Source organism: Gadus chalcogrammus, chromosome 16, assembly GCF_026213295.1.
Source record: "Gadus chalcogrammus isolate NIFS_2021 chromosome 16, NIFS_Gcha_1.0, whole genome shotgun sequence".
Lineage (NCBI taxonomy): Eukaryota > Metazoa > Chordata > Actinopteri > Gadiformes > Gadidae > Gadus > Gadus chalcogrammus.
The window spans coordinates 22561941-22574751 of NC_079427.1; the positions used below are offsets into that span (position 1 = coordinate 22561941).

At 44.1% G+C, this 12811-nt stretch overlaps 1 protein-coding gene across 3 annotated transcripts in view; it reads left to right on the forward strand.

Annotated features, from left to right (window-relative positions):
• Nucleotides 1–12811, forward strand: part of bcas3 (BCAS3 microtubule associated cell migration factor) — a 210641-nt gene that overhangs the window by 46958 nt on the left and 150872 nt on the right. For all 3 annotated transcript variants that reach the window (XM_056611673.1, XM_056611674.1, XM_056611675.1), the window contains exon 15: nt 3930–4299. In XM_056611673.1, coding sequence (XP_056467648.1) covers nt 3930–4299 — 370 coding nt within the window. The remainder of the gene's footprint in view (nt 1–3929; nt 4300–12811) is intronic.

A 12811-nucleotide genomic window follows, 5' to 3' on the forward strand; every position in this document is an offset into this window, starting at 1 on the left:
CCAAGGGGCACCGGCGGCATGGTGTGTGTGGAGAACGTTGAGCTAATGCAGACACTTATAGTGTAACGCCACAGTGTGTGAATGGTGAAGCTCCGTCTGAGCAGCGGTTTATTGAATGTCTGCGTTCGAGCGAGGGTTAGGCTTCCTGGACCCCTATTAGTATAACTCTAAGGTGTGCAGCGCATTTCATGTTCAACATCGCTCATTATAACGCTCATACACAACGACGGTACTAAAAATGTCTCACAATGTTGGCTTGGGTCGTTACCATGGGGATGACAGGCCCCCCTGTTTTCTAAAACTCTCAATCCAAAACACATTTATTTTAATGTCAGTCTTGCAATTCCAGCTGAAATAGTGGGTTCACAGGCTCTTTAAATGACTTTGCGAGGTTTGAGAAATATCAGATATATCTCTTAACTCTCACTGAAACGTGTCAGTCGCCAAAACAATAAGGGGCCAAAGAAGTGAAGCTGGAGATGACTTGGAGGCCCCCAAGGAGTTTGGTTGATTGTAGGGGCTTCCTGCAGCCCCCACAAATGTTCAAAGCGCCTTACTCCTGATGTATACACATTCTCAAGCTCAAGTACAATTGCTAAATTAACCCATTTGCTCAAATGCTCAAACATGCCCCTTTTGATGGGTGCGGGCCTAAGCGTATGCAAAGACGTACAGTCCTTCCAGAGTTTAGCAAAACATAGCCCATATCTGGAGTGGTTCATGTTGTCAACTATTCGCTGATTGGTCAAGCAGGGTTCGGGCAGGAGGTTAGAATTGTAAGGTAATCGCTGATTGGTCAAGCAGGGACTGGGCGGGAACTTCACGTTGCCAACAGCGATCAGGCATAGTGTTTTGTTGTGTGTTTGACAGCCAGACAGAAGATATTTATTATTACAATGATACATTTGTTTTAAGTAACACATCATAGCGAAATCAAAGCAAACATTCAATCGGTTGCGATACAATTGCGATGTGTTCGCTATTCCGTTTCCAAATTGCTTGTCGCCTCTAGTACAATTTGGGTCAGAAACCGCCCCCTTCAGTACACGTTGAAGAGACATGGAAGTAACGACACCATGTGTCTCTTTATTCCTCTGATAACACAGTGACCAACAATAATTAAATATTAGTTTCTTTCATCAATAGCGTTATTGGTTTTTGATCCACTTTTATCGGCTGTGATTTATATATTTTTTGAGCATTGACACAAAACACCTTCAGGCCTTTCTTTGGTTCCGTCATATCAACTGAACACGTGCTTGTGTGTACACACACACACTCTCTCCCCACTCAAATATATATAAACGCTGACTTTTGGTTAATGTACAACCCGTGCAGCAGGTCTGCTTAACTGAACACGGAATCTGCTTTGATCCGGTCGTAAAAACACCACACACAAAAAGAAGCAACGCAGAACGCCGGCCTCGCTCCGGTGATCAGGGCCACGGAGGTTATCAGTGCACACACAAACACACGCACACGCACACGCACACACACACACACACACACACACACACACACACACACACACACACACACACACACATATACACACACATGCACAAACAAACACACATACACACACACATACACACACACACACACACACACACACACACTGGATGGTGATAAATTGTGCACTTAGGTGGGCGGAGCGGCGCGTCCCTTATCTGTCTGGGAGCAGCCAAACACGCGGCTGGCTGTCAGTGACCCAGGGCCGGGCCAGGTAAACAGACCTGCAAACTGATAACAGGCATGAGGCTCTGAGGTACCGATGGGGGGAGAGGAGGAGGAGGAGGAGGAGGGGGTACATGAAGTTCCAGAGCAGCGGGGCGACGATAACTGCCTTAGTTCAGTCGTTTTCATTCTTAGCGTCCTGTGCTACATTCTTCGTCACTTACTTACTTCACAAAGTATTTTAAATGAAGGGCAATGGCTTTGTGCCTCCTTGTTTGTTTGCCGTTTATAGCGTCATTTGTGGCAGCATGAAGCTTTCAAGTGTGGCAGCCCCTGTTTCTTGGCCTCCATTTTTCCCCGCTCTTATCCCTCCATCAGTATACATTCCTGCGATGCCGCAGGTGAGTTCCTCCCAGGTGAGTGGCGCTGGCTAATGTCCCCGACCAGTGCCACTGAAGGAAAAAAAGATTCCTTTCCCTCGGCAGACACTTTAAACACACCTCTCTGGCATATCTGTGTCTGAACTGTCCAGGGTGTCATCAGTTCCTCCTCCTCTGTGGATAAGGAGCCAACAGAGTGCCATTGAGCACGGGGTACCGGGATCTGCTTTGGTCTGGGCAGACGTCGCCGTGTGTCTCTATGTTAGTGTGTGTGCGTGTTTTTGTGTGTATGTGTGTGTGTGTGTTTGTGATACTGTGTTAAGATATTTCTGGGAGTGTCTCTGCACCTTAAGGTGTTGGCTCACCCACGTGCACTGGTTTTAAGATGTTGACACAAATATATTGAAACACTATAGAGTCAAGGCATACCAACACAGCACTATCACAACAGACAAGATAACAAGTGTTTAAATATCCTTTCTCTACCATGCAGGCTGTAGTCAACGAGGGCAAGGGTTAGGCAATAAAACACCCCCCCCCCCACCTTACAACCCTCTTTACTCCTATAAAATATAGAAGGCTGCCTTGTGGGCAGGATGAACCATACACTTAGGCCTTAGCTGGTAGCACACCAACACAACAGCGCTCAAGTGTGTATATCTGACCAATACCTGGCTGATGGCCACCAAACAGGATGGTTCTCTTTCAACCTTCATCCAAACCCAAATGATCTCCTTTGTTCTCCCTCCTCCAACCACCTTATCAATCAACACCATCACTATCTCATTTGGCTTTCTCTGTCCCCATTCTATCCATTCCTCTCTGTCTGTCTGTCTGTGTCTCTCTCTATTTCTCGCTCTCACTGTACACACACACACACACACACACACACACACACACACACACACACACACACACACACACACACACACACACACACACACACACACACACACACACACACACACACACACACTGACACACACAGAAACAGTTACACACCTCTCTCACTCGCTCTCTAAGCCTATCTTGGTCTGGTCTCCTACATGTCTGACAGGCTCATTGAGATGCTATCTAAACTATGTGTCTCCAGTGAGACAGTCAACGTTGGGGTAGTCTGTGCTCAAAGAAAGGCTGTGTGTGTGTGTGTCTTCAGTTTTTTTTTTGCTTCTTTCAAACAGCTCCTCACCTTGTCTCTGCTGAGGCTTTTTGGGTTAATCCCCAGCTCTGCCCCCCCACACACACAAGGCACACCGAGACTGGTCTAATAGGAGACGCCTCCCACTATCTGACTCCCAGAGGGGTAGACAGTGTGTGATGGTTTGGGATAATCCAATCAAAGTGTTTCTAACTATGAATTGTATAATCCTGATCGTAAATATATGTTGATTCATCCATCATACATGAAATTGTGAAAGAATAACTGAGTTTTGACATCATTGTTTACATTTCCGCTACTGACTCAAGCCACCCGTGAAGTTTTTTTGCACGTCACTCTTTGAAAACCTGTGGTATGAGGTACCAATCCCCGGTTGAATCGCTGAGCTCGGAGAGCTGTTACTCACTGTTGCCGAGGCCTGTGTTTAGTGGGACATTCACATTTGCGTAGTTCAAATAGCAAATTACATTTGATACTCAATTTCACATTTTGCCTGTGACCTCATTAGGGTGCTGCACCATCTGTGATACCCCTATGATATGTTTTTCCACCATTTCCTCACTTTGACTTTCAAGGATGGAGGCCCATCCCGCTGGAGTCGCTGTCAGTCTGCGATTCTATAGTTGGACGTGATGATGCCCACTGACGCTGCTATACCAATGGGAATTAATGAATCGTGTTGGTGCTCTTCCATCTGCCCCCCCCCCCCCCAGGTCCAGGACATGTGCTTCAGCCAGGACAGCCGCTGGGTGGCGGTCAGCACCCTGCGCGGGACCACCCACGTCTTCCCCCTCAACCCGTATGGCGGCGCCCCGTGCGCCCGCACGCACATGTCCCCCCGCGTCGTCAACCGCATGTCCCGCTTCCAGAAGAGCGCCGGCCTCGAGGAGATTGAGCAGGAGCTCAACCGCAGCGCGGCCGCCGCCGGAGGAGCCGGAGGGGGGGGCGGAGGCGGTGGCGGCGGTGGTGGAGCAGGAGCAGGAGGAGGAGGAGGAGGGGGCTGTGTCCTGGGGAGTGGAGTGGGTGGACGCTGCAGCCCCATACCTGGCCTCTCCAGCAGTCCGTCAGGCTCACCGCTTCACGGTAAGCACACAGAGGATGCATGCTAAGGGCCCTGCTATTAACATGTAATAAGGTTGTAGGTGTCCTTATGCTTCCTAAGGTCATCCTGAAATACACTTTTTAACAATAAAAGCTCCCTACACCCCGACAACATTTAATTAATCAGACGGAGGCCTGTAGGAAAGGGTGGGAGGTTTTCTGTAGAATCCTTACAAAATCTCGCTTACCATGCCAAACGCTGCGAGCCCTATCGTTAATGGAGCTGTAGGTACGATTTGAGAGCCGTAATGCAGTGAGAATTGTTGTTATCATTGACCAATTTTGAGCCAATTTAAGTAACACTCCCGGCTCATTTGTGACCATTTGGGGTATTTCTTTCCTCATTGGTTCAGGGACGACATCTTACCTGTCCATTACATTTGGGCATACAGCGTTATCACCTCAATGTAGAGAGTTGGAGCAGAGAGAGTGCCTTATATTGGGTCGTGTTTTCTCTTCTATCCTTTTCCTTCACCTTCACCTTCAATGCATTCAGTGTTGAACAACATTTATCATACTAACAATCAATTCATTGATAAAAGGAAAAACGCTAATGAAATTTGGCATATTATCAGTTCTACAGAAGTTTGCAGGGAATTTATTTTATTTTTACATTTAAACATGAAAGCAATTAATGGATGATAGTCGTTTGATTGTTTTTGTCTGTTCTCAAGATAATGTTGCTGTTCTACGTCAAAGAATATGTCGAGAAGTTAAGAGTGTTTGTATGCGTAAGAAAATATTTCCGGGGAGGGAAACTCACTCCAGCTCAGAGACAAACACGTCTAGGGGGGCCGGAGCTTCTCGATGAGAACACGAAAACAAAGCAGACTACAGCAAAGATCAAAAGCATTAGAGTCATCTAATCGCCCTCACCGTTATCGAGCCAATTCCTGGTGTCACCAAAGTGTACAGAGCAGTTCCATCCTAATTTGACTTTTGCGAGACTATGAATCTTTCCTTTTTATGGAGTTTCTTTGCAGCTTGTCCAGATTCAGGGGACGGATCCGGGGAGCCTCTGAACTGGCCTTATCTGTTAACTAACGTTAATGGAAAAATAAAAGTACATAATAGCACAGAGATAGCAGTTAAGAAAGGAGAAACGCATCTTAGCATTAACTAGATCCAATTGAAACTATCGCTAGTGGGCCACGAGTACGCGGAGGCGGCACCCTCTTACGCAGCCCCAAACAGCCCACACATTTGCCAGGCTGTTGGGCCGTCTGCACGGTATCTTCCCCTCCCTGGAAGTGCTTTAGTAGAAGTAGCACCGTGTGATGGGCAAGAAGGTATCATCATTTGAATAGCTTATTTTACACAATATAGCACCCTGCTTGTGTGAGTGCGTGTACGTGCATTTGTACGTCTGTGTTTGCAAATGCACGCCCTATGAAGATCTTGTCCTCTAGGACTCTGACCTGCATGTCCCAGCCTTGGGTTCCATGTTTGTCAAACACCACGGCTGGCTGCTGACACTGTCTGTGTGCCCTCTTTGCACTCCTGGACACCAGTAGACACACACAGACACACACAAACACATACTTTCTCTCTCACCACAACATCAAAGAGGTTCCACTGAGTATTCAAAGAAATATGTGCCAGAAGATCTCTGTAAGCTGTATCTTGACTTGGCATTCGGTGCATGTCCTCACCACTCAGTCTGAACACACACACACACACACACACACACACACACACACACACACACACACACACACACACACACACACACACACACACACACACACACACAATCGCATGCTGTGTGTTATAAGGTGCACACAGCACTCGGGTCAGGGACGAGTCATGTTATCGTCAGTTCTCCCTCCCTCCTCCCACTCTTCCTTTTTTTTTTTCCTGCTCGACTCCCCCAAATTTGCTGTGGCGCCCTGGCTTCCTCTCTGCCCTTCCTGCCCTCCCTGGCGGAGACCCATACCCCTTGCCTACCCCCCCCACCACGCACACCACACACACATAAACACCTGTGATGTATGTTTAAACATACACGCTCACACGTCGCGCTGCTGGAGCGGTCCATTATCTATCCAGTGGTGGGGGGGGGGGGGGGGTCGGGGGGGGGGTTGTACGTGTTTGGTCAGCGGGCGATCGGCTGCCACGAGAGCAGAGAATGGGAATCTGAGCGGGGGGGAGTAGTGGGTTACATCAAAGGCCGCCAGTCAGAAGGTGAAAGTGTGCGCACTAGCTAATGTGGCGCAATAGAGAGAGAGAGAAAAAGCAGTGAGCACGGGATGGAGAGGGAGGGAAGTGGAGGGGGAGAGAGAGAGAGCAAAGAGTAAGATAAGTTGGCAGTAGCAGCGTTGAAAGCCGGGGTCTTGCGGAGCGTGATCGTAAATCACACTTTGGTTTCAAAGGAGGGCATTAGGGCCACCTGTCAACAATTAGTCCTTGCTGCGATCTCTTTTCTTGCCCTGCGTGTATGTGATTGTGTTTTTCTTTGTGTGTGTGTGTGTGTGTGTGTGTGTGTGTGTGTGTGTGTGTCTTCAGTTTGTGTGCTCATTCCACGCGAGAGAGAGAAGACAAAGAAGCCACAGGAGTGACACTTGAGGGGTAAATGTGAAAAATAGGGAACCAGTCAGACGCCTGCAGACTGCAGTGAAGAATGGGCGCCGCTACTTGGCCCTCTCTCACATCTCAATCTCCAGATATTCCCCTAAACTCTGTGTCTTTGCAGAGCATCCGGCTCCATCCACAGGAAATTGTAGACAGGCTCTTGTGCTCCTTTTATCAAGGTGTTAATGCATGCCACATGGATGCTAGCTCAGGATATATATTTATAGAGAGAGAGATATGTAGACACATAGAGAGACAGACCCCTTGCGGTGGGAGGTGAGAAGCCATCGTAAAGGATCAGAAAAGGGTGTGAGGGGGGGGCGAGGTTGGGAGACATTGGACGCTGTTCACGTGTGTATAGCTTTCCCCACCAGCACTCACAATGTCCATGTCATCAGACACAGACCGGTCGAGTGAAACAATGCAGCTGCAGAATGTTCTCCTTTATTTATTTTCTTGCTTAGCTGGGTGTGAATTGTTTGGTGGGTAGGCCTAGCCACAACAGCTGCCCAGTGATTGTCGTGAAGGACGACGCTTTTTGTTTTTATTTAGTTCTTTTTGGGGAGGGGGAGAGTTGAGGAAACGGTGGAAAAGTACACATCCTTCTCAAAGCTGCCAGCCTTGCCTCCAGGCAGACACCTAAATATAGAAGCTGCAATTGGCTTTCTCTAGTTCTCCTCCAGGTTTATATGGGGAACAGCTATTTACATCCCCACACGTTGATTCTCCCTTGTTTTCGGTGGGGGTAGCTTGGTGTCCAGTGTGATGGAAGGATTGTCATTTGAGGTGATGACCTGTAATTTGTCTTGAGCTGTCCGGCAACAGCAGAGACACTTTGTGGCTGTGCTCCTTCAAGGGTGATTCATAAATGGTTTCTCTAAGCTAGGGATTGGTGATGTATTGTGTATCTCCTACATGTATATTTCCTATGTTGGTAAGTTTTTATGTAAAAAAAAAGTTTAAAATTCATCACTGAATTTAGTTTCAATTGAATTAAATTAATGAGTAGACATGGGAAATCATGTTAACATAGATTCTATCATATACTGTGTATTCCTATACAGCATATTCATGACTTGGGTCCTCAATGTAAAATGAAAATTGTTTGTTTTTAACACCTTAACACCTTGAAGTAACAGTGACTGCTGAAACATCTGATGCCCAACATTAAGGTTGAAACCAACAAACTGCTATGCTGCTCATAGATGGATTCCGTGAGCAGATTCACTTCGTTCCAATCTCAATGCCTCTTATAATAGAAATATATACAAAAACCTAATGTGACCTAGTCAGAAAGTAATTGTGACACCGATTCTCCCATCTAGTTAGTCCCTGTAGGTCGTTCTGAGATCATTTTGTGACGCAACATCATGAATAAGGCCCGAGGAATGGGTTGTTTGTGGACAAAGAGCCGGCTGGTGTAACGGCTTAAACAGGCGGAAAAATGTTTGTTCGTCTGTGTGCGGTGTGTTTTTCATTGCATATTTATGTATTCGTTGTTGCTTTTTTATTTTATTAATCTTTAACAAGATGGCGTGGGTGTGATTTAAGTTTGCATGACTGCTTGCCGGCTATCTTCCGGTTATTCACTCCCTAACCATGAAACATCAACATGGGGCTATTAGTGCAACAGATTTCTCTCTTCACATGGCCAATGCCCCGGTGGTCCGAAACATGGGAGACCATCTGAGGGAGGGGGGGGGGGGGGGGGGGGGTGGGGGTTGACGCGTGTTCACAGGATTGGCGTCGGAGCCAGAGAAAAACAAGGTGTGACAGGAAACTGTTAATCCAGCGCTGATAAAAGGCGCACTTCCTCCTCACTATTAGCAGAGTGGCGGATCGCCTATTTAGGCTTGGGCTTTTGGACCTTTTTTATCCCACATCCTTCCCCCGCGCTCCCGACGGCCCCGCCTCAGTCATCATCCCTCGCCGAGGGAGAGAACACACCAACACATTTGTGACATCTGTGGCAACAAAGTTAATCCCATGTATTCCATTTTTATCCTTGAAGTCCATCAGTTGCCACGCATACACGTGTCACAGCAGTGACTGGTTACAGTTGTTTGTGGGCTTTTATCAGGTTTAGTGCGGCAGGGAGAACAGCATGTAGAAGAGGAACCGTACCCCGCACATGTATGCATTCAGGCACACATGCACGCTCACATCCCATGTGCTAGCCTGTGAATTTAAACTGTCCCACCTTCATTCATTTCAGTTTTTGTTTAAGTGCTGCTCATCCTGGAAATGCTGAATATTGCATAGAAAAACATAAAATACACGATTGAGTTATTTAGCCTACTTATGTTTTATTTTCCTTATTTTCTGTCTTTGAAATAACAGTTATCCCGTTTTAAACAGGTTTACCTTGTGAAACATTCTGTGCTACCGGTTATGTCCTCGGTGTGGCACTGGTGGTCAGGATTCTTGGCAGGTAGTGAGGGAGGCAGGATCAGAACAGGCTGCACAGCCAGCCAGCCACTCAGCCTGCCAGACCTTATTGTGAGAGAGAGAGAGAGAGAGAGAGAGAGAGAGAGAGAGAGAGAGAGAGAGAGAGAGAGAGAGAGAGAGAGAGAGAGAGAGAGAGAGAGAGATGCTTGAATTATGCTCTGAGGCTTTCGCTTCGATGCAAATCTAACACAGAGAAGGAGGGGGAGAGGGAGATCTGGGTAATACTTACAGCATTTTTATGAATGGTCAGTTCCTCACGCTTTTTGTTTGAGGCAGTCTGGGTTTATTGAATAATTCTTGGGAGGCACAAATGATTCAATGTGTAAAGAAATGTGTCCACTTTTTGTAAGGAGTATGATCTTTTTTTTTTAATTGCTTTAAGGTCTACAACTCTGTCATACTAATATATTGGCATTGGACTTTAATAATAAGCCAAAATAATAATCTCTCAAATTTCAAAAGTAATGGTTAAACTAGTTTTGGATTGGATTAGATTTGATGCAATTCCAAGTTTGCATCAACTTCTGTATCAGTAAGAATATATATATATATTGTAAATATAAGTAATATTACCCTTTCAAATATACTGTAGCATTTGATTAGTTAATTGTTAATGGTCCCTTTATAAAGTGAAATCACGGGTGCTGAATTACACTTTGAAAATGATAACAACAAAGCAAAGTTTTTCATAAATCTAACCCAGTGTGCATCCTACAAACTCTCATGCGATTGAATATGTAAACAGTTATATTAATGCGTACAGATATTCATTTCTAAGCGTATTTGTGAAAATAGTTGATTTTACAATTGTTTAGCTTTCTGTGTAACTCGAGGCTAGGCTTTTGGCTGTTGGCATATTTCGTTCACCAGTTGTGCTGTCCATGAGGAGCGCTATTAAAAGCTTCTCGTGAAGGCAGAGGCTGAAGGCTCCATCCACTCTGTCTCCTCTCCTTCCCTGTGGTCGTCAGACCAGCCAGAGCCCGTTGCTCGGCCTAAGTCAATAAACGGAAAGTGTGGCCAAAAAAAGACCACACTACAGTCAAACAAGCTGTTTATCCTTGAAAATTAGCCTTCCCCTGTACTTTTAGAGGCGTTTTAAGGAAACCAGAAAGTCTACACGATGTAAAAGGCCGTGGGTCTGGGCCGGCTTCTGCCAGAGTTATGTCTTTTTTTTTTCTTCATGTTTTTTAATATCTCAATCTCCGCAACCACTAATCCCTCTTATCACCATGGACGCTCGCCACTGCACTCATCATTATTTGATTTGCAAAATTGTAAGGTAGAGATAAAAAATGTAACCGTTTGTTTTTTGTACACTGAGCAGCACTTGTGGCTTTAAGCTTATTACCATGTGATCTACAATAAAACACATTGTGTTCAAGGTCTTTAAGCCCATTCGGTCAAGTTTACATATTGGTGCCATTATTGTGTTGCACTAATTTGTACACATTTTCTCCTTTTTTTTGTAGTATTTTTGTATTTTATATAAAATAAAACAACGTCATTGAATATACTCCCATTCCATTTCACCATTATACAATTAAAGACATATCTACCAACAATTTTAGTCTGTAATATCTATGATATTACAGACTACGATAATACTATAATATAATATTAATAATACTATAATAATATGATATGTATTAAGGAATATTAGAAACATTAATCTATTTTATTCTACTACAGTCCATCAAATAATGTTTTCTACAATCATATACTCATGTTGCATTGCAATAAGGCAAACTAATTTTATATTAGTCCAAATCATAAAACATGAACAAGACTGAGAATAAAAAACAACCACAATATCCTGTTTGAAAACGTATTTACTTGCCTTTAAACAGTTTTATACTTTTCTAACTAGTAAATATCTGTAATAAATATTAGTTCTTGGACTTTTCATTGATTCAATGCAAACACAAATTAATCTATTGATCTACTTTATTTAACAACTAAAATGGGAATTTGTATACAGCTTAAAATTAAGCTTATTTACCTTGAATCTGACAATGTATCATCCTCAATCCTAAAATATTTTTAGGTTGTGACAAAAATATCAGGCAATTCACTTTCTCTCAGTGCGCTTTTTCTGCATGTCTCTCTCTCTCTCTCTCTCTCTCTCTCTCTCTCTCTCTCTCTCTCTCTCTCTCTCTCTCTCTCTCTCTCTCTCTCTCTCTCTCTCTCTCTCTCTCTCTCTCTCTCTAATTAATTGTCCATGCTTGACTCTCCTTCCAACTCTTGATGATGAGCAGTTTGCAGAACCAGACATCAGGTGGAAAGAGGACAGAAAACAAAAGAGTTGTTTGCCAGTGCTTTTTTTATTTTTTAAGGTTTGAAAAGGTAAAGAAAGAAAACAAGACATTTTTAATGGTTTGTGTGTGTGTGTGTGTGTGTGTGTGTGTGTGTGTGTGTGTGTGTGTGTGTGTGTGTGTGTGTGTGTGTGTGTGTGTGTGTGTGAGCGTAAATGCAGAACCAGAGACCTTTTCCTCTGCCTTTTTTGTGTTTGTATCAGGACAATAACAAAACAAAACACAATTTTTTTAAATTCAATTATTTATCTGTTACTTATGTGCTTCTACTCACACATCTATTTTATTGTATTATTATTATTTTACCTCTTAATGTATTCATTGTTCTATTCAATTATTTGTATTCCTATTTTATTCTTCAATTCACGTCAAGGACATTTTGTCTGCTTATGGCCAGCTTGCGGATCTGCTACACCTGGATATTTAAAATGCAGAGGCAATGATGGATTTAAGCTGTTGCTTCTGCCTTAGCAGACTGCTGGCCCTTTTTTTGTTGGTCCAGTCCCGCCCGACTTAGAATGCAATTTTACTACCAGCGATGAGGACAAGGCATTTATTTTTCACTGATTCACTGAACCATTTGCTCAAGAGTATTCTGTAGCCTAAAGCATCAAAACATCAAGCACGATTATTTGCCTCGTAGTTTTATTTTGTTTACAAAATGTATTCAAAAAGCCAATGAGAACAAACCATGTGCTACAACGCCACATATCCACAAAAATGATGGAATAGCCTCATACAGCATAGCCCCAAAAAACGTTGCCCCAAACTTATGATATGGGCAACATTGAGTGCCCAGTTTAGTTCTCAAGGCAAGTGTAATATGTTGTATATCGGTAAATGTTAATTGCCAGGGTACCTGCACATCGAAATTCAATAATGTTTGATACAATGTGCAATGGTTAACAAGCTGGTTGGAAGCTATTGGCAGCAGAATAACTCCAATCAGATTTAATTGTAGTGGATTGTAAAGTGTCTTCTGGATTCTGTTAGTTACTAGATTTAGCCAGGATAATCTCAACCAGTAACAACATTTTGGGAGCGACAACCAATTAACATGATCAAATATACATGCTTTGTGCTGAAGGAAATATATTTTCTGTATTTACTTCACCTGAGGAATAATTAAATTATATGATTACATTACGTAAACAAATATATCC